Consider the following 26,920-nt stretch of genomic DNA (forward strand, 5'->3'; position numbering starts at 1 on the left):
ACTGAAAATCTGTTAAAAATGACTCGCGCTTGAGTAAAAACATCACCATCATTGCTACGTGTTGGCTTCTGGAAAACCGTTGCACTCTTCTCAGATGAATAGGAGTGGAAGAAACGTCTGTTCAGTGCTGTGTTCCCTGCATGAACGGAGCAATCAGCTACTTCTCTTTACACAGCTCTCTAAAGCACAATTACCTGAAAGTGTCCATCTGGCTACAAAACATGCAATAAAGTTTTGTCACGCCATTCAGTGCTCTAGCGTGATCTTTTTCTCCTCAACAGCCCTTGTACAAACAATTTTTTTTGTTGTTTTTTTCTCTTTTGGTGGCTTTAACATACTTTTTTCCACCAGCTCGGTAAAGTATAAACCCAAAAACAAAAATATAATATGTTGCCTGTCCTTAGCTGGCAGTGACTAAAGTTTTTTTTTTTTTTTAAATGTTAATTATAAGAACAGAAAAATACTGGTTGACTTTGAAACCAGAAATCTTAAGTGTACCAAATAGTCTCAAACAGTATTATCAATTTTCTCCACTATCTTTTGTGAACTACACCCCCCCCCCCCCCCCCTAATTTAATTGAGACAATTCTGCTTCACAATATACAACATGGTGAGCCACTATTATCTAGAACAGGATGTGTAATACTGGCAGAATCACCAAGTGAAAATAATAAAAAAAAAAAACATGCTGCTGCCGTATCTAAGGACGTAAATGTTTTGGGGTGTTTAGATTCTCTTTAAGTCCTGGGCATCATTTGTTGTATGCACAAGAGAGGCTTTTTTTTTCCTACCTAATGTTCAGTGACACTCAGTGCAGTTTGTTTATAACGTGGTACTGTGGATACAAAAGGAGATACAAAAGTGCCATGATTTATAATTGCAACACAAAATGTGAAATGGTTGATGGACTTTATAGGCACCACAATAACATATTCAAATTCAATAAGCTTTATTACAAAATATACAAATTAACAATGCTAAAAAATGTTTTCTATTCATAATACAGCAATATTGCCTTAAAACGTATATCAAACCACCTATTATACCAATAGCATTGGACTATCTCTTCATCAAAAGTACCATGGAACTGGGTCCATTGGTATTGTTACATCAGATGTAGGATTGAAGAATGAGGTGTGCCGTAACTCGGCTCAGCTCTACATGTTGCATGTAAGAACGCTTCTTCAGGAGCTTAGGCATGTATTGTCTTTTCAATTATGTGCAACATGTAGAGCTGAGCTGAGTTACGACACACCGCCTATTTTTCAATGCTACATCTGATGAAGCAATACCAATGGAACCAGTTCCATGGTTCTTTTGATGAATAGATAGTCCAATGCTATTGCTATAATATGTGGTGTGATATACGTTTTAAGGCAATATTGCTGTATTATGAATAGAAAACATTTTTTAGCATTGTTTGTTTATTTTGTAATAAAGCGTATTGAGTCTATAAAGTCCATCACATTGTGTCTTGTTTATATCATAAGGTTAACATTTTACAAAGATATCAAAACCCCACCAAATCCAAACTAAGCCTACAGTACCCTTGCATATGTAGTATTACCCCGTCATAAGTTTTAAGACTGCCTCTAACTGAAAGTATTAAGCAATCTTGGTGCAAGAAAGGTATGAAAAATTCCCTTGTAGATCTTTCCAGATCATCTTATATTTTGAGGATATGGCTCACAGTCAAGCCTGGTGGAGCTGCCTCAATACAAACCTGTACCTGTTACTTGCAGAGGGGCTCTTCCTCCTGGCAGATTCTTATGTGGTGCTGGAAAAAAAACAAAACAGAATGATCTATGTAACTCCAGGTGAGCGCCCATGAAACACTGAAGAAATTTAAAATTTGAAAGTGCTAAAAATGAACCTGTCCTTTGGCCATGCAAGTGACACATTAGTCAGATTTCAAAGCAGGAGCCCATTCACTGAACATGTAAGGCCCATACACTCACAGCAGGTTTCCTTTTAAAGTGTATGGGAAGCCAAATGTTTGTGTGTGTGTTTTTTTTTTTTTTTGAGTAGTGAACCCCTGGATGGATTAGAACCTCTGACAGGTTCTTACTGGTGTCTGGGGTGCCATTAAAGAAATTTGCCAGCGACTGGCCTGCTGACAACATTTTGCCAAAGTGACTGGAAATCTCCAAATGCAACACAAGAAGTATTAAACTGTCGGGTTATACTGCTGCCTACAGAATAATTGGATTATGGAAAGCAAGCCTCTCCTATTATGTGTTTTGCTAGGGTCCTACAAGGATTAATGTCTTGTTTTCTGCACTGCTGTTTTAAAGACTGATGTGATATTTCTAGCATTTTTTTTCATGTCCACCTTTTTCTAAAATCAAGAGTCTTCTGCAACACCTGGAGGCTTCCCCTCTGATTGGCATCTATTCAGTGCAGTCTTCCAGGCTTCTGGACCCTTGTTGAACTGAACAGTGCAGGGCTTGCCAGGAAGTGACCATCAGGCACTGGGTTCCATGTGAGGCATTTTCTAGTTCTGATGGAATTAGCTTTGATATGCTTTTAAGGTCCTAAGCCACTGATATTCCCTCTGTGCTGGCCCTGTCTCTGAAGTCTCAGTGAATAGGCCAGAAAGGCTGAGCATGGGGAACTCCCTCTTTTATTAAATAGTCGCTGGGGGTCATTATTCCCCCACTTTCCTACCATACAGCATTGAAGCATGTTGCCACTGCTGCTCCTTTTGCAAGGAGCCATGTGAAACTTTGATCTTCAATCCCTTCCAGGTAACCTCCTCTAGGGATTCCTGTCAGTTTCAGCCATCCAAGTTTAACCTCCTACCAGCTGTCTGGGTTTCCAGAATACTGTCCTCTACTATTACGGATTATTTAAACCCGGTCAGGTGAGGCTGAGTCCTCTGCCCTCTTGGCCGAGGTTTTTGATAAGGTCATGAAAGACATTATGACCATAATTAGCAGATGATGGGGCTGACTTTAGTCACAGAGGCCAAAAACATCTCTCACACCCTCTCCAGCAGATTCTGTATCATAGTTGCATGTGGATTCTTGAGCCATCAGTCACAGAGACTGATTTTGAGTCACTAAAATCCTTATCGAATGATCCTCCTCCTGAGGAAGCTGTCTTCTGCTAATAATCCCAAGTTAAAGGAGACTGTTGTGGCTCATATTGACACTGAGCACACCACACTGAAGATAGAGAATCTACTTGTCACTTGCTGTTCCCATCCTGGGGTCGTATGGGGTCCATAAATAAAACATTAACTTTGAACAACCTTTTCCTGCTGCTTCTATATGAATATTGTAAACCCCACACACTCTAATGGACCCCCACATAGCAGTAAAACCCTGAAGGGAGAACGAGAAAAAAAGTACCAAAAGATACTAATGGAGGGATGAGGGATTAAATGGGATCGCTGCCACCTGGGTTCTGGTAAAACAGCAAATGAACGAATCCCACAACCTTATGCTAAAACCCAACAACCTCAAAAGAATGAGTGATCTGTCGCTAAACCATATGTAAGTCGTGGGCTCAAACATCATACACAGTACTATGCACTATGTGACAAAAAATATGTCAAATATATTGAAAGGGTGATTGACGAGAGGGTACATCAGGAGCAGCAGTGTGGGGATTCCTCCTGTCTGATGACTTACCTAGAGCATTTCTGCTGGTTTATAATTTGACCAGCCATTCTGGTGAGTCAGTTTGGGGACAGTGGTGAAGGAGCATACCGAGTGTTTTCTACACGATAGAACTTCCAGTACTTGGATCTCTGATCACCTTTTTTTTGGACTTTATGGGTTTTATATGAACTTATATTTCTTGAATCACATATGTTTTGTTTGAAACACCTCATGAATTTAATGAATAACTAAGAAGGAATTGATTTTGCACTCTTTTGTGTGTTAATATGCACTATTTTGCATCTTGTTGATGTACTTGCACTTTCATTGTTTTATATTGTTTGTATGACCATATTTAGCACTGTTTTGATATTTATTTGAAATTTTTTTGCCGAATAGTACTGTGTATGATGGTTGAGGACACGACATTGCATACAATTTAGTGACAGATCACATATTCTTTTGCGGGAATTGGGTTTTAGCATTAGGTTGTGGGATTATAGATCTGCGCTGTTACCATTTTTTTTTTTCCCCAAACCCTGAACAGTGGGCTAGCCTTTCCTTGCTCTATACAACACTATTAAGAAAACATTTGGCTTTTCATACAATTTAAGTAAACCTAATGAGCTTTCAGACATTAGCAGAGCTGCTTTTTTCCTGAATCGCATTAGTGGTAAAATTATTAAAGTTCACTTGTTGCCTAAAATGCTTTTACCTTCCTTTTTTTTTAGAATTTATGCCAGTGATTGTCAACTATAAGGGAAATGGGGTCTCAACTGCAGCCCCTTAAAAGGTCACGCATAATATTCTATCTATCTATATATAATCAGAGACTGCAAATGTGTTATAGCTATTGTCTGAGACTGTAGACCCCCTGCAGGAGACAAGTCCGAGACATGAAATTGTTTCAGATCACTGCATTACATCTCCTTTGCAACTCAATAGACTGAACCAACACAAGATCAGATGGCTGTACTCTTCAGATCCAGTAAAAAAAAATCTTTATTTCATATTTGTATCCATAAAAGCAGTACAATGACAGTCGGGTACAGACAGAGTTGACGCATTTTTGTGTTATATTTATCGCTTACGCATAACCTGGAGGTTATGAATTATCCCTAAATATAGCACAAAATCCGTTGGCTCTGTCTCTGTATCCCATTGTCATTGTACTGCTTTTATATATACAAATATGAAATAAAGATGGCTTTTTACTGGACCTGAGGAGTGCAACTGTCCAGATGTGAGTTGTGTTACCCCGTTTACTATATTTGAGACTTAATATCTCTCAGATATGATTTGGGTTAAATGAGAGTTCTTTGACCATGAGTAAAAGCTTTAACACAATAACAAAAATGTATTGGCATATAGTAAAGAGGCCTAAACTAATACACACAATATATCTATTTGTACAGGGAAAGGGTAAAAATCATGCCTTACATGAAGGAATACAGAGTATATTCTTTAAAACCTTAATCTACAAACAGTAGGACATAAGACAAACATATTTAGTTACAAGTACAAGGCAGACATTTCCCATAATTACCAGGCTAAGACCCAAAAAGGTTCCATTCGGGTGACCACTCTACGAGAGTGTGTTTCCCTCCCATCTAGTCTGTGTATATCATTACAGGCTGTTGCCTCATTGGTTGGCATGGTGTGACTGATTGGTGGGCTTCCCTATTCCTGGTTCTGAATTGGCTACATCTCCAATCCCTATACTTTGCATAAGTCAGCCCCTTTTAATGCAAATCTTTGGCACCGACTATTTTGAGTGGGAGACTCAACTTGTAGGAAACATGACCTTCAGGAAAGTTAAGTATTGATGACTGTTGAACCTAATTGCATATCTAAACATGGGATCCTTTGAAGTGAGTATGCATAGAATAATGAGGTTTGGGTGCCATTGTTTGTATACACAAGCTTTGGCACCGAAATTGTCTGTCTAATGGTGTGTACACGCGATTGGAATTTCGGCCAGCAAAAGACTGATGAGAGCTTTTCATTGGAAAATGTGACCGTGTGTATGCTCCATCGGAATTTAGCTGGCCGAATTCCCGCCAGCAAAAAATTGAGAGCATGTTCTCAATTTTTCAGACGGAAAAACTTTCTTTCGGAAATTCTGATCGTGTGTATACAATTCCAACGCATAAAAAAACTTGCACGCACTCAGATTCAACTGCGAGATGGGAACTATTGGCTACTGGGTATTGAACTTTCTTTTTCTAGTCCCGATGTACATGTTGTACGTCACCGCGTTCTTGACGGTCGGAATTTGGTGTGACTGTGTGTATGCAAGACAGCTTGAGCGAAATCCCGTCGAAATTTCGTCTGGAAAACCATCAGAGGCTTTTCCGACTAAAATTCTGTTTGTGTGTACGTGGCATACAAGAAACTTCTGTGAAGCTATGTTGCACACCCTCCATAGATACAAGCTAAATGAAATATATTCATAATTACAATATTTTACAGCTATTAACAAAGATTTCACATAAACTCATAAGGCAACAGTTGGTTGAGTCTGATTCAGCGGCAGGCTGTCTAGGCACCCTTTGGAAGCAAGATTTTTGAGTCCTTTGGTGTGGGCCAACCTGGAGCAGGGGGTTTGTTTGTAAAATCCATTCCCATACTTTTAGGGTCTGCAAAACACAGCACACACCAATGAGCTCAAGTAGCTTTGGTTGGGCACAATGCCTTTATGCTGTCCTCCTTGATCTACTCGCATGATACCAGAATCAGGAAATCCTAATCCGTGAAACGTATACAGAATCGTCCTATTAATATGATAAAAGTCTAGGTAAGCTTTAAGATATTATATATAAAATATATAAGCTCATGGAAGGTATTTACTGTATATTCTATAGTTTTTAGTCCCAGCTTACAAAGTACTCTAATGCCAAAGACACAAAGCAGAATCCTTGTCAGACTCCTGTTTAGTACAGTCCTAGTATAATTGCGTCTGATATTTATTCTATTCTAAAATGTGTGTGTGAAAGAAGACGGCAGAGGAAAGGGCTTCTACGAAGCATTTTGCACTCTAAAATAGGTCACGCTTCTGAATCCAGCAAACAGATTTATTTGCATTAGCCAATTATGTACCATACTGTGCTTTTGCCTAAAACATATTCTCCAAATAAAACACAGTCGTTAAAAATACTGCTTCCGGGCCCTGACATCTGTCCAATGTTATATCCATGTTTGTGTGTCAGTGGACGGCTTTGAATAGCCCCAGAAAGCCCTCAGCTGCGTGTATGATTTCATCATTAAACAGATATAAAGCACTCTGATTTCTATGACACGGGCTGCTATGAAAATATTAATTAACTTATGAAATGACGCCTTTGTCTATCCTCATTGAAGAGCCACGATTTTTATCACACTATCTGTAGAATTATTGTGCTGAGAACAAAAGGGGCTCCTCATTATGGCCTCAGGTGTGTATTGAGGCCCGCCATACATGATTTTTTTATTTTTAACCAGCAGGTTGAACAAATAAAGAGAGCCAATTCCCCCCCCCATGCTCACGTTCGCTGTGGATGGGGGAAATCCTTTTTTTCTGAGGTATTGTATTCTGACAATGAGGAGACTTCCCTGCTATCAGAATACAAGGATCAGATTTGGAGACTATAGCTGGCGGCTCTGAACGTCTGAATTCCGATCCATGTATGGTTAGCTTTAGAGGCCTTCATAGAATTGAACATATTTGGTGGGTTTGCTGAAATTGTGATCTGTGTGTGTATTTCCAGTATCAACTTCCAATCAGCGACAATCATTTTAAGGCATTTGATTATATTAAGTTTCGAGAGCTGCAGTAATATGAGAACGTAGACCATTAACGTCACTACTGCTGATCGGATTACAACTGTATTTGTGTAAAATATATGGTACATATGTGTAAATGTAAATTATTTGTAAGAACATTGTACATATCTGTTGGGGCAATGACATTTGTTCAATACATAAGCAGCCTTCGCTTCCTGTCTGGTGGAACAACATAGTGACACTGCTTTACTGCTGCTCCATCTGTGAAAGTTTGTCTGTTATTTTAACTTGGCAGCTTTTGGCAAGGAAGTCTTTGTCGTAAAATGCAGATAGCCACCAGGGGGAGACTCTTCACATTTGCTTATGTAACACTGAAAAAAAAAATGTACACAGGTAGCATGTACAAATATTAGTTATATCAACATTTTAATATTGTTATAACACAAATGTTCACATTTATTCTGCAGATACATAGGTTTTTCTTTAACCACTTCAGCCCTGGAAGGATTTACCCCCTTAATGACCAGGTCATTTTTTTGCGATACAACACTGCATGGTTTTAACTGAAGATTGCGGGTTGTGCAACGTTGTACCCAAACAAAATTGATGTGCTTTCTTTTCCCTCAAATAGAGCTTTCTTTTGGTGGTATTTGATCACCTCTGCATTTGTTTTGTGTTTTTTTTGGTGCTATAAACAGAGTGACAATTTTGAAAAAAAAAAAATATTTTTTTTTTTTACTTTCTGCTACAATACATAGCCCAAAAAAAGAAAAGAATTAATAAAAATATATATAGATAAATATATACACACCAGCACAGTGGTGTAGTGGTTAGCACTTTCACCTAGCAGCAATAGGGTCATTGGTTCAAATCCTGACCCTATTGACCTGAACACCATCTGCCTGGAGTTTGCATGTTCTACCTGTGCCTGCGTGGGTTTCCTCCAGGTACTCCAGTTTCCTCCCACACTCCAAAGACATGTTGGTAGGTTAACTAGATCCTGTCCAAAAATTGGCCAAAGGACCACGCTATACTGCAGATGGACGCCAGTGGCAAAAAAGCTCCTTGAGGCAATTTCAGTTTGCATAGGAGGCGCCATACAAGTCACTCCATTCATTCATTTTTATATATATATATATATATATATATATATATATATATATATATATATTTTCACATTCAAATGTATCCATCAGTTTAGGCCAATATGTATTCTTCTACATATTTTTGGTTACAAAAAAATCACAATAGGTGTATATTGGTTTGCGCAAAAGTTATCTCCAAACTATGGGATAGATTTCGGGACTTTTATTTTATTAGTAATGTCGGCGCTCTGCGATTTTTAGCAGAACTGTAACATCACGGGAGGCAAATCTGACCCTAAATGACACTTTTTGGAGACCAGTGACATTATTACATTGATCAGTGCTATAAAAATCCAGTGATCAATGTAAAAATTACACTTGCAGGGAAGGGTTTGACACTAGGGGGCGATCAAGGGGTTAAATGTTTTCCCTCAGCATGTTCTAACGGTAGCGGGGTGGGCTGCCTGGGACATGATAGAGATCGCTGTTCCCAATCACTGGGAACAGCAGATCTCTGAGACGTCCCCTGTTAGAACAGGGGTCTGCCTTGTTTACAAAGGCAGATCTCCATTCAGCCTCTGTACAGCGATTGTGGGCGGCCAGTGGACAACCAGTCTGCCCCCCCCCCCCCCCCACTGTGTTCAATCTCGCATGCATGGACCAGCGTATGACATGCCACAGTATAAGTGTGGTGGCTGGTCTGGTAAGTGGTTAACTTAGTCTAAGTGTTCTGTACAGGAATAGAACACGTATACTACCATCTGCCTTCACTGTAAAGGTCATTAATATCAGGTTAAACTTTAAAAATCTTCCCAAAGCTGGCGATACACTATACAATCTGATTGTACATTCTTTGTTACCACGACTATGTAATAGGAGGACAAACCTAATCAGTTTAATTTGTTTCATTTGTTTTCAAATCAGTAAAACCCTTGTACCTGCACTGTAAAGTTGTTGGTAGATGTAAAGGCAGGCTGTGTAGTGTTCACTTTTAGGCAACCTATACATTATTCAAAACTGACCCGATTCCCACATCCGCACAATCGAGGTAAATAATAGAATACTCCTTGCTATTGTCTTCTGACAGCAGGGAGATTTCCCCCGCCATCAGAATACACTGGTCGAAACGGGGAAGATCCGACAGGGCAGTTGTACAGAATTCAACCAGTAGATCACGTTTGGCCTGTGCCTGCTCAACGGGCCAAATTTTGATCCACATATGGCCAATTTAGGAGTAGAAACCACTAGATGTTAATTATTTGTTTGGATAATTTTTATATTGTTTCTAGAAAAACTTATTTTTTGCCCCTCTCCGATTTAGCTTCACTTTGTTACTGCATCCGGCCTTTTTTTATTTATTTCAATGTTAAGCCTCAACTGCCATGCCCTGTCCAGTGTGAGAGCTCTTACTGACTGCTAAGGACTGAGGAAGGGCAGTTTGGCAGATCTGATACAGAAGCCAGAGAGTCAGACCAAAGTAGCAAAGTCAAAATAAGATCAGAGGATGATGAATATTCTTTGGTGAATACAAGTAATAACGGATTCATGTATGCCTCCAAAAAGTTTATTTTTTTTAGCCCCAAAAAGGATTTTGTGCTACAAGTCACTTCACTCACAAGGGGTAGGGATGAGCTCAGGCGTGTTCTCATGCTCCATGTGCAGAGCCCACCAGGAAGTCGGCGCATCGCTAATCACAGGCAGTGAGACTTTGCCCGATCTTTGCAGCCGCGCATCGGGGCAATGTCTCACTGCCTGTGATTAGCGCAGCGCTGTGCCGACTTCCTGGTGGGTTCTGCACGTGCAGCATGCGAACGCGCCTGAACTCATCCTTAATAAGGGGTGTAAAATCAGTAGGCCTTTAGCAAAGGCTTGCTAGTACTTAAAAGGTTTAAATAGATCTAAATTATAACTAGATCTTTTTTAATAAAATGTTGTTAATCTTTGTTACATTTCACTGCTGTTGATCTCCTGCAGCCTCTTTGCTTTCATGCCTGGTCTACATATACTTACTCCAGTAATGGCTATATGCCATTTCTTGGGGTTGGGTTTCCTGGCAACCGTGGGTTATGCCTGCATAATGCTGAAAGTATCATTTGCAAGCTCAACAACAATCGTCATGGTAGGATCGCCAGGTGTTGAAAACTGCAGATTTGAGAAGCTTGAAATGACTTTTAAAAATAAACTTTAACATGTTAAAAATGATATGGGATTTTAGTGATCCTATTTCTCATTTACCATCAAAGTGACTTGCTTCAGGAAGAGACATAAGAATAGAAGGAGAGGGTGTAGGAAGAATAGTATGTAGAAGGTATGATTTTACAAAGATGAATAGGATGTAGAAGTTTGGGATATAGGAGGGATGAAGAGGATGTAGAAGGTACGGGTGTAGAAAGCATATGATGTAGGTGACAGGTGTAGGAAGGTAGGAATTAAAAGATAGGGGTGTAGGAGGATAGAATGCAGAATATGTAAAAAGAACAGAATATAGAAGGGTAGGGGGGTAGAAAGGAAAAGATATGCAAAGTAGGGTTGTAGAAATTATAGGATATAGACTGTAAGGTTGTAGCTAGGATATAGAGGATAGGATGTAGAAGGTAGTTGTGTAGGGAGTAGAATGGAGGCGGAAGGATGGGGATGTAGAAAGTATGGGTGTAGGAAGCATGGATAAAATGTGAACGGTAGGGGTGTAGGAAGCATATGATTTATAAGATATGGATGTAAGAGACGTACAATGTGGAAGGTAGGGGTGTAGGAGGCATACAATGTGAAAGCTAGGGGTGCAGGAAGGATGCATAGAATGTGCAGGCTAGGGGTATAAGAAGCATACAATGTAGATAATAGGTTCTTAGGAAGGACAGGGGGTGTAGAAGGTAGGGGTGTAAGAGACATATGGTGTGGAAGATAGGGGTTTAGTCGGCATACAATGTATATTGTAGGGTATAGAAGTTATGGGTGCAGGAGACCTACAATGTGGAAGGTAGGGGTGTAGGAGGCATATCATTTAGATAATAGGGCAGTAGGAAGGATAGATTTGATTGTAGATGTAGGAAGGATAGCGGTGTGGAAGGTTGGCTTGTAGGAAGGATAAAATATCAAAGGGTACAGTAAATGCGTAGGAAGGATAGAGGTATAGAAAGTGGGAATGGATGACAATAAGGATGTAATGTATAAGTACCTAAAAACTTTCAGCTAATGCTGTCTGTCTGGAGCTAGCCATTATTTCTAAACAATATTTATTATATCTTTTAATGAACCACATCAGACTAATGAATATGTTAGTTTAGTTAGAAAGGGACAGCTTTTTCTTAAGCATTCACTCTGGCACACTGTAATGCAGATAGATATCTTGCTATTACAGATGTATGGAAGTTGTGTCACATTCCCTTTAAATGCCGTTGAGCTGCCGATATGGCAGAATAATAGCGATGATTCCAATCTAGTGTGCTCTGGCCGGGGGAGAGTACTTGAACATAATGTCCCTTCATCTGGTATGAAAAGCCTGTTAGCCGAAATGGGTTTTTATGCTTCTAGGGACCCAAATGACATGCATACTGAATGATTTCTGTGCCGGCTTCAGATGTGTTTTGCAGTTTTGTCTTAACCTTTGTAACGTATTTTGATTGATGATTACAGCAATCAGACATGACTTACAACACAGGCTAATGCATTTCAGCAGGAGTGACTGAAAGAATGCAGTCAATGTATTTATTAAGCTAGGCCTTAATGCTCCATCCTAAATGTGCAAAATGCAGCTTTTGTTTCCCTCATGATGAAGATGAATGTGCTCCCTTATCTTCCCCATAAAGCATGGATTTGCTATAAATTGCCCATGTCACAGTTCATAATACTGTTAATAAGTAAACCAATATCTTGGTGTCCAGTTGAAATACGCACAGCAGTATAGGCACAGGAAACATTAAAGTATTATCATCTGTTTCGTCCGTCTTGTTACTTCGGAGATGGCTATATGAAGAATCTATTGATTTTAGCTTTCTGGCCCAGGAGATCATAAATTCAAAAGAAAGACCCTGATGAACTTTCAGCCATTACGTCCAGTGCAGCAGTTCAGTTTGTCTTTAAAGGGTTCTCTAAATTCATGTAAATAATATACGCTGTAAAACTCCCAACACGTTACGCAGGACTGCACGTGAAATAGAAAAAGGTACAAATTGCAAAGGACAGAACAAGAATATAAGCATGACAGACCTAGCCAGGACCAAGGCTTTTGGAGGGGACTGAATGTGAGCCTCTTGCCCACTGATTATGGGCCTTGGCATTTGGAGGAACGGGGCTCTATGTGAGCTGTATGCCTGGGGACCCCTAAGATGGTGTTACTTGGATTGAGGCCCGTGTCCCCCCACAAGACACACAGACTCTGGATATTTATTTGCCATATTAGCAATAGTGACTGAATCATACTGTTGGGACACAAAGTGTTAGATGCTAATGTCATCAACTCCAGCCACCTGTCTGTTGTGTAAATGAGTCTAGTCTGGCTTGTAAGAGTATTCCACACATTGTTGTTTGTGCTAATTAACCCTGTGTTTATGTTTATGGTAATGTGTATTGAATGGTCAGTCAGTGAGCTAGGAGACATAGTCTTACCCTGAAAAGTCTTATCTCTCAGACAACTAGTCTGGGTCAATGATTAGATAATTAGCTCATGCTAATTAGGTTAGGTTTTAGTCATCCTGCTGTATATATTTGTGGGAGATCTCAAATAAAAGACTATCCCTGATGTACTCCAAGACTGGTGTTGTCTAGTTCTTGGGGGTTCCTATAGCCAGATCCATTGGACTCGTGTTCCAGGACTTAGGAAGCGGTATACTGACGGAAGTACTCAAGCGGAGTGTGGGGGGGGGGGGTGGTTCCATCACAATAAACATGACTGAGAACCCTTCCGTTTACAATCCAAAGTGAACTTGTGCTTTGCCTGTATAGGGCAAAACTACCGGTGTACTTTATTGCCCTTTTAAGACAGACCATAACTTCCCCCATGTATTTTTTCTCTCCTCTTACCTGTATGCCTGGATTATCTTCAAAACTCTTTGGGTGACTCTTCACCTGACTGCCTCTTCATACAGACCATTGCCGATGACACGCCTGGCCCTGACCTCCAGCCTGGTCCTGCAGCTTTCCTGGTAGATGTAATGTAGAGCTGCACGATTCTGGCTAAAATTAGAATCTTTATTTTTTTTAATTTTTTTTTTTCTCAGAATAAAGATCAACATTCTCTCATGATTCTCACTGCGTAACATCTTTCGTGTTGAACAAAAAAAAATTGGTCTAACTTTACTGTTTCGTTTTTTAATTTATTAAAGTGTATTTTTTCCAAACAAAATTGTGTTTAAAAGATGGCTGTGCAAATACAGTGTGACATAAAATATTGCAACAACCACCACCATTTTATTCTCTAGGGTCTCTGCTAACAAAAAAATATATGTTTGGGGGTTCTAAGTAATTGCCTAGCAAAAAAATAGGATTTTTTTTAAAAACAGCTTACCTGTAAAATCCTTTTCTTAGGAATACATCACGGGACACAGAGCCTTTGATAATTATTTAGTGGGTTAGATCAGTGTCACCATCAGGTGTTTGGACACTGGCAACCCTAATTACAAGGTAAGTGCTTCCCCTATATAACACCTCCCATATGGAGAGTACCTCAGTTTTGTAGCAAAGCAATAAGTATCTCAACGTATAATCCTGAAGAGAGGCGGGAGCTCTGTGTTCAATGATGTATTCCCACGAAAAGAATTTTACAGGTAAGCTGTTTTTTTAAAAAAAATCCTATTTTCTTGTTAATACATCACGGGACACAGAGCCTTTGATAATTACTTAGTGGGATGTCCCAGAGCAATGCCCAAATTTGAGGGAAGGGAGACACAGATCAGAAAACATAGACTGCCAACGGACAAGAGGACCTATACTGCTGCCAGCACACAAAGCGGCATCCTCATGTCCTCTTACATCCATCTGATAAAATCTACTGACTGTATGGACTGAAGCCTTGCAGATCTGAGCCATGGAGGCTTGGAGATGCACTGGCCATGAATCACTAACTGCTCTAGTTGAGTGCGCTTTAACCAAAAAAGGAGGAATCCTCTTCTCTACACCATAAGCCTGAACAATAACCTGTCAAATCCATCTAGAGATAGATTTGGCCCTTTCTAGGACCTTTCCGGCAGCACAAACAAAGCATCAGCTTTTCATATCAGAGCAGTCGCTTTCAGATAGACCTTGACTGCTCTTACTACATCAAAAAGAGTGTAACAACCTGTGTCTTCCGCAGAACGTGGACCCGTACAAGGACGGTGGGACAACATCTTGGTTCAGATGAAATCCTGATACTACCTTAGGCAACAAAAAGCTGTTAATTCTGATACCCCTCTAGCAGAGGATATGACAAACAGAAACTCAATCTTCAGATCAAAAGAACCAAAAGAATATGTTGTATTGGTTCAGAAGGCTGTCTTTGTAAAAACAGACCATTCAAATCCCACAGGCACAAGGGAGACTCAACTGGCGGAATTAAACGCGACACCCCTTGGGTAAAAAACCCGGACTAAGGAATGAGAGGCGAGTGGCCTCTGAAAAAATTGATAAGGCCGAGAACTGACCCTTGATTTGCTCAAGGCCAGTTTCCTTTCTACCCCTAACTGTAGAAAGGCAAGACCTCTGCCACTAGCATACCTTTGAGGATGCCAACCCCTGGATTCACGCCAGGAAACATACACCTTCCAGGCTCTGTGATGAGCTTGGAGGCCACCCCCTAGCATTAACCAGAGTAGAGAGAACTGGACCCGAAAGCCCAAGACTTTTCAGGGTGTATGTATCAACAGTCAAACCATCCAATTTAGATTCCGTAAGGAAGGATGGAATATTAGTCCCTGCGAGAGCAGGTCTAGGTGTACTGGAAGAATCTACAGTCTTCCTACCACCATCTTTACGATTCCTGTATACCAAGGCCCTTCTGGGCCAGGCTGGAGACACCAGAATAACCGGTTACTTCCCCACCCCGATCCTGTGAAGAAGACGCAGAAGGAGTGGAACCGGAGAAAATACCTAGGTCAGAGACAACTGATCCCAAGGAATGATCAATCCATCTGTACTGCATGCTAGTGGACCCTTTTATTCTTGCCAAAAAAATTGTCCAGCTTCGTGTTGAACCTGGGGGCTAGAAGATCAAATTCCGGGGTACCCCATTTCTGGCATATAGCCTGAAATATGGAGGGGTGTAGAGACCATTCTCCTGGACACATATGCTGGCGGCTTAGATAATCCGCCTACCAAATTTCCATCCTTGGAACGAAGGCTGCAGATAGGCAAGGAACATGCCTCTCTGTCCAAACAAAAATGGTTTACTTCCCTCTGGGCATTCAGACTCCTGGTGCCTGCTTGATTGATATAGGTAACTGCTGTAGCATTGTCAGATTGTATCCAGACAGGGCAGCCTTGTGACCTGTAAGGAACCTTTCGGTTTGGATGACTTTCCTTGGAGTAAAAGCTCTTCTATGACTGCACCCCAGCCTATAAGGAAGGTATCCGTAGTTACCACTTTCCTGGTGACTGGAATAAAGAATTTTCCTGTAGACTTTTTCCTGTAGACTTTTGGCTAACAACCAACAACTGAGGCTCTTGCGTACTTATAATGTCAGGTGCCTGTGAAAAACTAAGGCTTGGATCCTCTTGCTCCAAGCAGACAGTATGCTGTTCAGTAATGGCGTTGAGTGAAAACTGGGCAAGAGGAACAGCCTTAAATGAGGGTACCATCTTCCAGAACAACCTCATGTAAAAGGAAAATGGAAGGTCTATGCCTTGCTTTGCCCACGTGGCCCAAATCTTTATGGTTTTGGCCTTTGATTCCTGTAATAGATACTCTGCTTTGGGCTATGTCCCCAAATACTCTAGCCTCCATAGGGGCTATAAAGACCATGCTGCACACACTTAGGTCCAGCCATGCTACCGACTGATCTGTCGGCAGCAGACTGCCTTGGTATGCCATTACAGTAATACCCTGAGCCCTTTAGACCCGCTAGAGGTGGGCCCTAGCAGTTTATAAAAAAACTTGAGCATGGTGGCAAACCACAAGGGCAAGCCTACCAACCAGGCCTACCAACCAGAAGAGGTGATGTTTCCCTGTGAAATGCAGACAAGTTCTGAAAACACATATGCAAACTAATCTCCTTATTTGTAAGTGCCAAGAGTTAACGTCATATGCCTCAAAAGAAGCGTGCTTTCATGGAAGCATGAATTTTCTATAATATGTTTAAAACATAAAATGTGTGTGCTGTACACATACATACCTATAGCATGTGTGCTATGGAGCGGGCACCTTGCATGCATCTCTGAATGTGTAATGCAAGATTACACATCCTGTATCCAGGCAGACCTGTATTCCTATGCGAACCTAAGGAATCCTGTATAATTAAGTAGGCTAAATTAACATGCCTCATTATGCAACCATGCAATTCTAGGTGATTGTGGCAACCTTAGGCGATCATGCATTCTTATGCAATTCAGCATCTTTTATGCGACCAAACATTCTATGCATTATAAGCACTATTGTGAGACCAAGGACTCTTGTGAGACCAAGGACTCTTGTGAGACCAAGGACTCTTGTGAGACCAAGGACTCTTGTGTGACCAAGGACTCTTGTGTGATCAAGCACCCCTGTGCGATCCAGCATCTTTATACGATCTTAAGCATTTCTGGAAAAAAAAATTAGCTTCTCTGCGTGACCAAGCATCCTTGAGTATTCAAGGACTATTGTGAGGCCAAACAGCCTGGTGTGAACCAGCAACTTTATGCACCCAAGCATTCTTATGCGATTTAGGCATTTCTGTAACGAGCCTTTCTGCGTGAGCAAATATCCCTGGGCAAACAAGAACTCAAGGACTGCAAATGCACCCACACTGTATGCGCCGCATGGAATTACTCATGCAACAATCACATGTGAGTGAGCGGACCTGGACGCAGGCTGCCTGCATGCAGGGCTGATCACTCACATGCAATTGCAGCATAAGAGGTTACATGCAAGTGGCTGTGATTAGCTGCAGTAGCAGGCAGCTTCCCATTGCTTCCAAGCTAATGGGGTTCTCGCATCTAATCAGAGTGCGGGTGTAGTTGTAGGTGTGAATGCACCCCATGTCCAGAATGACAGTAAGGGGCAGGGCTATAGGTAGGACAAATAGTAAAAAATACAGACAGAAGGAAAAAACAAGCATTTGATTTGGGGGGGGGGGGGGGGGGGGTGATGGCAGTGTTGGTCTAACATATCATCAAGGTTTGAAAGAAACACTTTTTGGGGTTCAGTTTTGATCCCACTTCTCAGTATTGGACCACTTTAGTGAAGAAGTAAAAAAAAGTAACGTATAATTTCAAAGTCACTCTGATTGGAATGTAAACAAGGTTAAAACTCTCTCCCCACCCTCATGTTGATGCCATTGCACCTAGTGACTGGCCATTCCGGCATCTATCATTGCACCTTGGGCAGAAGAGTCCAATACAGTAACATGGTGAATAGTGTTCATTGAGCTCTATTGTACAAGAATGGATAAGTCACAGGGGCCAGTGTTTAACCTCAGCATCATCATCGATAAATATTCAATTTGCAGTTCTGTTTTGTCAGGGAAAGGTGGAGGACTCCCATATTCTTACCAAGAGGATACCCCTTGTCACACTGCACGTTTACATTGAAAACTCCCTTTAAGTGACAAACCTCTAGTAATTAAAAATATTGTGAAAAAGAATAATTCTACATGTTAATGTGCTCCACAAATTTCACTTGACGTGCTCAGTTGCAATGCCTGATTTCATGATTGGTCATAGCCTAGACCAGCGATGGCGAACCTTGGCACCCCACATGTTTTGGAACTACATTTTCCCATGATGCTCAACCACAATTCAGAGGGCCCGAGCGTCATAGCCAAGGTTTGCCATCACTGGCCTAGACTATTATAAGATCTGTACAGCTTTTACACAATTTTTTTTTTTTGTATTTGTGTGTTCAGGCATAGATAGTTTCTGAAGGTTTCTAATAGTGGCTGTTGGGTCACTGGTGCCACTGTAACCAATCCTTGTCAAATTTTCCAGTAGGCTTCTTGGTGTCATAAGTAGTGGCTCTCTTTCCAAAACTGTAATTGTCCAAAATTGCATTTTCATGATTTTTATTTTTTTTATATATTTCAGGGAAACTTTGTTGCCTCCATGACGGCGATTTTACGTCAGATGGAAGATTATCACTACAGCCATCTTATCAAAACACTTGGAAAAACGAGAACAGATGTGGTGGTAAGTTAATTTCCATGTATGGTTTATGAACCTTTATTTATATCCTCTGCAAAGAAATGTGGAGGTATTATATAAATTAGGTAAATGCATTTGCTAAAAGATGACTACAAGGAACCCAAAATAACAACAAAATAACAACATTAGAGAAAGAAATGGTCACATTAGATTTGTTATAATGACTGACTCTCTTGTAAATAATGTCTAGATTTTCAGGTTGTACCAGCAAGAGTGAGCAATGTTAAGAAATGACTTAAAACAGTTGTCAACCATTTTATATAATTACTGCATTTAAAAACCTTTTTTATTTTTTAAATGGCTAGTATTTTGTAAATTTACAGATCACCTTTGCATTTTCTTTTACTGGCCTCTCAGGCCTAGGTCATTTGAAACATTGCTTTTGTGTACATTTAGCCTGTCAGGACTGTATAGTGTAGAAAGGCATCTTTCTGTGGAGCTTTCCCAAAAATATCAAAGATGTCAGGAACCCCCCATAGATGCGCATTCTTCTGACCACAGCTAAATTTCTGGACTCGTGCGAAAGGGAGAACTTAGTGAGACATAAACTAGGATTGCTTTTTTTTTTTTGATATTTATTGTGATTTGCACAGTAAAATAACTTGGAGCTTAAAAGCCCTGATGCAAGCTCGAACAGATAGAAAAGTAAAGTTTGATCATGGATAAGGGAGGGGGGGGGGGGCATGGAAGTGGGGATGGGGGTTGAAGGCGACAGGGGAAACATATTTTCCCGCAGACAATAATATGACATAGCATTTCAAAACAAAAAGTTATATGGAACATTAGTACCTTCAGGAGTGAAAGCAATGTTTTGTGTATCTAATTGGTAGTCTCAGAGAACGGCATAACAATAATATCAACAGAAAAGTCTACCCTTTTCAGGTGAAAAATCTTGGGTTGCTAAAGAGCTTCAAGAGGGAGTGGCTGCTCTAGGGTGGTAAGAAAATGGAGGGATCAGACAAGTTGGACACTTTAAGGTTACCTAGGGAATTGGTGCGGTCTCATATACTAATCTGTAAAACGAAATGGTTGCATGAGTTCCTTTTGTGTGAGCGTGACCTCCATATATTTATATCATCTCGCAAAAAGCGTGAAGTAGAGCAAAAGTTCAGTACAATGGTGTCCAGCCTCTCTAGGTTGAAGAGCGATAATATAGCCTGTTTCACTGCCGGTAGGTTGGGTGGTAATGTTTTAATCCAATGGAACACGATTGTCCTACGAGCAACTGTGAGACTTGTGAGTCCATTGTGTAAAGTTGAGTGGTCCTGCTGTTGATGATGGAGAAGAGTGGTTCACATCTGAATAGACACAATAGAGGATTTTTTGGTAACCGAGTCGTATTGATTTTGAAGATGAAACCCAGCACAGAGTCCCAGTATAGAGTAATGGTTGGGCATTCCCAGAGATGGTGGAACAGTGTAGGACATGATGATAGTGAGCACCAGGGGCAGTGCGCTTGAGTAGGGTCAGCCATGTTAATGCATAATGGGTAGTATGCCCTGTGGATGATTTTAAATTGTGTTTCACGTCATGTTTCTGAGATTGTGAGACTGCGAATGTGTCGGTATCCTTCTAGGATCTTTTCTGTAATTTCATTATCGTTAAAGTTGGTAGACCATTTTTGGAATGGTGCAAGATGGTATTTATCAGATTGGTGTGTAATGAGGGTGAGAGTATAGACTGGAAATGGAATAGTCCTCTCTCCGGGATACTATATTGGGCTGGATGGAGTAAAGAGGGGAGTAAAGGAGATAAATGTGAGGCAATTATTTTAGAAAGAATTTTAGCGTCCACATTGATCTGGGAGATTGGGCGTTAATAGCCCGGGTGTAGGGGGTCCTTTCTTTTTTGGAGATCAGTCTATTGTGTGCCTGTGTTCCCGTAGGTAGATAAGGACCATCGTCTAATGTGGCGGTGAAGACATCTTTCAGAGTGTCAGGAATAAAGTCTTTTGTCAATTTATAAAATTAAGCCGTGTAGCCATCTGGGCCCAGGGCTTTGGCAGATGCTAGAGATCTAATAGTCAGCTGGATGTCTTCAATGGAGATGGGAGCATTGAGCGCCTCTAAGTGAGTGGGCTGGAGTTTAGCTAAATGAATCTTGGCTAGTAGGGCTTCTGCGGTTGTTTGGATAGTCGAGTCTGCTGAATATAAGGTTGTATAATAGTCTGCAACTAATTTACTAATTTCTGCAGGTGAGGTAACTAGGGAGCCAGGCGTGTTTTCCAAGGCAGGAATGTGCATGGGTCACCTTGGCCCTGAGCATAGCTTAGCCAATAGTTTGCCCGCCTTGTTACTGAACCTGTGAAAATGTAAAGACGTTAGCTGCTTCTTGCATTTCTGCCCATAGGTCAAAATTACGGTTAACCTGTCGCCATGTTTGTATGTTTTCGGGACTGCCAGATAGGCTAGGGTGAATTTAACTTGACTGTTGTATAGTGTCGAGCAGACCAGAGAGAATACCTAACGTCGTTTCATCACTTCCATTAAATAGTTTGTCCATTGATGGCACAAACCTACTGCTCTTCACAGAGAACCTGAACAGCGAAATTTCTGCATAACGCCATTTTTGTCAGCATAATTGAGACATCTCACAATGACATGGCAAAGTTTGGTGCAATTTTCTGTATACTGACCGAAGCGATGAGCACATTCAATGGTGCAGGGAGTGCAAAGACCCAGTTGCTCAGGGATAATTTTAGCTCAGAGATTCGTGAGCTGGGCATTAGAGACGGACTCTGGCAATCCAATTATGCGCAGATTATTCCTTGAACAATTTTCCAAACTATCCAGTTTATCCCATATGTCCCTGTTAGAAGTAGAGATGCATGCTAGCATGTCAGATTTCATAGTTTCATAGTTTTCAAGGTTGAATAAAGACACCAGTCCATCCAGTTCAACCTGAGTGAGTGTCTACAATTGTTCCTATCCCTGTAAATTGCACACTCACATCGTTCCCTACCCTAATTGGCCGTGGTCTCATCTTCCAGTGAAGAAATCTGTTCCTCCACATATGAGAGCCTCTGAGCCTGTGCCTGCAGCTCAATGGGATACTGCTCCAGTCCCCTTTGCACTGCAGTGTGCCCTGTGGAAGTTAGAGTAGGGGCAAGTAGGGTGACCACTGCCTGCAGGAGAGACAGGATCTGTCAGTTGTTCCTGGTATCGTAAGTGACTGAAGTGTCTCTGGTGCATAGGGAGCGGCCGCCATTTTGGCTGCTTCCACGGCTGTGTCTCCCGCGGGATGTAGCCTGGAGGATAGACAGCGGAAGTACGATCGCTCCACAAATCGGTCCATGGGGTCCCACTTGGTAGCGGAGAAAAAGGGGGCGTCACCCCAAAGCAGCAGCAGGCTTTATGTGCTGGTTATGTGAGGAGTGCAGCGGGAGCTGTTTCTGCTCACCACCTCCTCATGTGACGCCGAAACCGGAAGTCAGGATTGCTTTTAACAGCACTTTGTGGTCTGTTTCTCCCCTAATGACATGAATGCAGTGCAGTATCTAAGACGGTGTATATATACCCTTTGTGAGTTTTATCTGGAAAGGTTCTTATTTCTAGGCACAGTCATTGCTCTATATGAGGAGCACATGTTCACCTCCTTGGTGTTTCACACTGTGCATTTCGGCATTTTTAATATGCATTACTCTTTATCCCAAAGGATGCAGTTTGTTGAAAACAGGATTTTTCCTAAATCCTGAGTTTAGTTCAGCTTTGCTTACTGAAGATCATGCTTTACATAACTTGATTGTTGTTGCTTAATAGGTTAAATTGATGGCTTAGCTAGAGGTTTTAGAACATGGGTGCTCAACCTGTGGCTCTCCAAATCCATAGTGCTCAGTACATTCTTTATCATGAGTAAAATGCCCATTTGTAAAACAAAGATTGTATGTATAAAACAATAAATAAAAACCAATATAGTTTATAATTTAAAGTTTATGTAACAGATAACAATTGACTTCTCTTATTTGCGTCCTTTTGGTCTGGTAAATATACCATTGGAAACATTTTGTTATATCAGTTCAAGCAATGCAAATACCCATTAATGCTGCCAGAAACCCAGTACTGTTCTGTGTTCTCTGTAGCATTAACTCCTCCAATATTATACGGAAGTATGCCAAGGCTACAGAACACCCCCCCCCCCCCCCATGCTATGAATGGGAAGTATTCTGTAGTCCTAACATACTTTCTGTCCTAGGATGATAACAATGCTCTTCCATAGATAAAGTGAGTGTTATAACCCTAGGACAAAAAGTGTATTACTGGCGGGATTAGCAGGTGACCATAAAGGGGGGAGGAAAATGAATGCAGCCATCACATCTAATGAGACTAAATTAGACCAAAGTCTTTCTTTAACACATAACATTTTTTACTTTTTCTGTTCTCTATTTGCAGGATTTTCTTATGGAAACATTCATCATGTTTAAGAACCTCATAGGGAAGAATGTGTACCCCTCAGACTGGGTCATAATGAATATGATGCAGAACAAGTGAGTCCTGAATTTCTATTCATTACAGTGTGCTGATGTGCTTGCAGTGCTTAGCTGGATAAGAACATTGTGTAATTGTACAATCTATCCTGCAGTGAACTTGAACTGCATCCCCGCATGTATTCCATAGCTAGATATGCATGAGAAGACCTTCCCTTCTATAACAACAAAGGGCTGGTATTTTTCTGTTCTTGTATCCGAAAGCACTATACAGATGCAACTGTTTTTATCCATCAGCTGTTTTTCACAACCTTTTTCCTCGCAGTCTGATTTCAGATCTGTAGCTTTATTTTTAAACACTGGTTCATTTGTGGGATTGTTTCCGGGATTTGACTGACTGCTACGTAAATACATAATGTGAGTCTGCAGAGGATACAGATAAATCGTATTTTAAGAGCATGCAGGGAAATGTATGAAATCTGTGTGAGTTTTTTTTTTTTTTTTTTTTTTTTTTTAACCTTCAAAGAGGCCCTCTCAACAACTCAAAAAATTGCAGGTAAAACACAGAAAAATCTATTATTTTACATGTGCATAAATCACACAAAAGGGGGCCTAAAGTGCAAAGATGTTGCTGGAACTAAGACCATAATTTGTAGAAAAACAATGTGCCCATGGGACTTTGTAAACGTCAAGAAAAAGTTAAAAAGTGCAAAGTTTATTACACGATCGAGGTTAAAACCAGACGTATTAAATGATACATATGGCATAATAAAAACAATGGAAATCTACAAATATAAATTGGTTAGTCATAATTTGCATGTAGGCAAATAAGAACATAATAGGATATCTTGATGCATTTTGTGAAGTAACTCTCTCACTTCTTCAGGAGATGATCGCAACCAATATATCTGTGGAGAGACCACGTCACAATAGTAGTAGTGTATCTGTGGAGAGACCATATCACAATAATATTACTATAAGAAAAGAAAAGGGGACTTCAAGCCTCATAAGGGTGGAAAACACAATGTCCCCTCCCTCCATATGATATACTTGCAGAACAAAAAAGCACTTTCCAAGAAAAGGACGAAATCCAAAAAGAGTATTCCGGGCAAGGACACCGATATCCACTCCAGAGATAGGGGTCTGTCCAGGAGCTGAAGGAAGAAGTGAGCCACCCAAAAGGACCAGATCCTATTTTGTGTGAAACCAAAAAGAGGGGATATAATTAATCCTTTTCTTGGAAACAGTTTTTTTTTCTTATGCATGTATATCCTATGGGACATCGTGTTTTCCACACGAGGCTTATAGTCACTTTTTATTTTCTTATTTTTATTACTATCATTCGTATCATGACATGGTCTCCCCACAGATATATTGATTGTGATTGTCTCCTGAAGAAGTGAGTGTTTCTTCACGAAACGGTTCGAGATATCAACCTATTATGTTCTTATTCGCCTATATCTACTATGCCAATTATGCCTAACCAATATATATATATATATATATATATATATATATATATATATATATATATAAACTTATATTTGGATATTTCCTGTTTTTATATTATGACATATGTATCATTTACCATGTCTGATTTTAACCTTGATCTTGTAATAAACTTTGCACTTTTTAAATACATTTAGTAGTAACTTTTTTTGGCGTCACTCTACAAAGTTCCATTAGCACATAGGGGGTTATTTACTAAAGGAAAATCCACTTTGCACTGCAAGTGCACTTGGAAGTAAAGTCACTGTAGATCCGAGGGGGGACATGCAAGGATAATTAAAAAACAGCATTTTAGCTTGTACTTGATTGGATGATAAAATCAGCAGAGCTTCCACTCATTTCATATCTACCCCTAAGATTTAGAGCGACTGCACTTCCAAGTGCTCTTTCAGTGCAAAGTGGATTTGCCTTTCGTAAATAACCCCCATTGTTTTTTTTGTAAACTTAAAGTATTTTAAATGCTTACTTGCAGGGCTTTTTTTTACTATTAACCGGTTCCCAACCGACTCACGCAGATATACTGCAGCAGAGTGGCTCTCCTGGGTGAAATTCCGTATGGGTACATCCCTCCCCTTTTTGGCCACCAGAGGGCGCGCCTGCGACCGCCGGCCATCGTGTGCACGAGTGCCAGCACGGGGATTTGTGTGTGTAATAGCGATAGGTCTTCTCTCCTTCTCACTCCCATACCCCTACAGTTAGAACACACCGAGGGAACGCACATTTAACCCACTTGATCGCCCCCTAGTGTTAACCCCTTCCATGCCAGTGACATTTACTCAGTAATCAGTGCATTTTTATAGCACTGATCGCTGTTTACTTGTGAATGATCTCAAAAACGTATCCTTCACAATACCGCTAAAAATTGCAGATCACCGTCATTACTAGCAAAAAATAAATAAATACCATAAAAATGCCATAAATCTTTCCCACAGTTTGTAGACGCTATGACTTTTGTGCAAACCAATCAATATACGCTTATTGTGATTTATTTATTTCCCAAAAATATGTAGAAGACTATATATCAGCCTAAACTGTTGAAGAATTCTTTAAATTGGGGATTTTTAAGCAAAAAGTAAAAGCAATTAATTTTTTCTTTTCAAAATTGTTGCTTTTCTTTTTTTTTGTTTATAGTGCAAAAAACAAAAATCACAGAGGTGATCAAATACCACCAGAAGAAAGCTCTATTTTCGGGGAAAAAAGTGCAGTGCCAAATTGTAAAAACTGCTCTGGTCAGGAAGGGGGTAAAATCTTCCGGGACTGAAGTGGTTAAACTTTTTTATTTGCCTGCAGTGAGCCTGTAGACTTGCTAGCAAGCTTGATTAAGGATGATTCCATCCTCTAAGCATAGCACCCTCCCTTCCTTGTATATGATAGCCCTCTCCTCTTCTATTACCCTCTAATTACTGTCTGTGCTGCTCCAGCTCCTTCACCTTGCCTACCCTCCCCCTTAGGATTAGCGCTGGGCACAATTATTAAAGCCTAACTTTATGTTTAATATCTCTTTTTTTTTAAATAGTTTTTTTTTTTTTTTGGGCCCAAGCAAACTATTTACTGCAATAACAGATGCACTTGCCTTGTGCGCCTTATGAACTGAATGTAGCGGCATGTACAAGAACCTTTGGATTCTTTCAATTCATACCTGCAGCATTATGCTTCCATGATAAACTCTCGTTCGGCTGTTTACAATCATGAGTGTATCCAAAAAAAACAAACTTCAAAGAGTACACATTCTTTTTAAATGACGGATGTTGTTTCATGCAGACAGATTATTGTAAGTGATGCTTAGATCTTTGGTGTATTGGCGTATGAAAAGACAAAAGCCAGGCATGCACTCCTATATATTCTAAATAGACTTCCCTGAAGCCAGAATGTTTTATCAGCCACTATAAAGCCAACTTTTACTTGGTACTGAATATTTAATTCCAAGCTTTAATAATATACATCTTCAGTGTGGTTACCTATTTGAAATATGGATGCACTGCAGCTTTTTACCCATGCAGCCTCACCGCTGATGGTTTTAAATACAGCCTTACTTATCATTACGCAGGGACCCAAGAGCTCTGAATGGTGTGCTGTCATTGCATTTATGTTGAAGAGAGTGGAGAAATCTGCTGTTGTTTATATTAACTCTAAACTGAATGGATCTGTCACACATAAGTGTCAGTTTATGTGATGCTGTGTCAGCCTGGTTGCCTTTAATCCTATTTACTATGCCACAGTGTAATTGTCCC

At 40.4% G+C, this 26,920-nt stretch overlaps 1 protein-coding gene across 1 annotated transcript in view; it reads left to right on the forward strand.

The window, feature by feature from the left end:
- The window catches only part of DOCK1 (dedicator of cytokinesis 1), a 613,707-nt gene that overhangs the window by 385,494 nt on the left and 201,293 nt on the right, over positions 1-26,920 (forward strand). Inside the window, exons 28-29 of the mRNA XM_077455510.1 lie at positions 18,641-18,742; positions 23,146-23,240. Of these exons, the coding sequence (XP_077311636.1) occupies positions 18,641-18,742; positions 23,146-23,240 (197 nt within the window). The remainder of the gene's footprint in view (positions 1-18,640; positions 18,743-23,145; positions 23,241-26,920) is intronic.

This window comes from Lithobates pipiens, unplaced genomic scaffold (genome assembly GCF_037356315.1).
Source record: "Lithobates pipiens isolate NorthernLeopardFrog02 unplaced genomic scaffold, aLitPip1_a1.2 Scaffold_25, whole genome shotgun sequence".
NCBI lineage: Eukaryota > Metazoa > Chordata > Amphibia > Anura > Ranidae > Lithobates > Lithobates pipiens.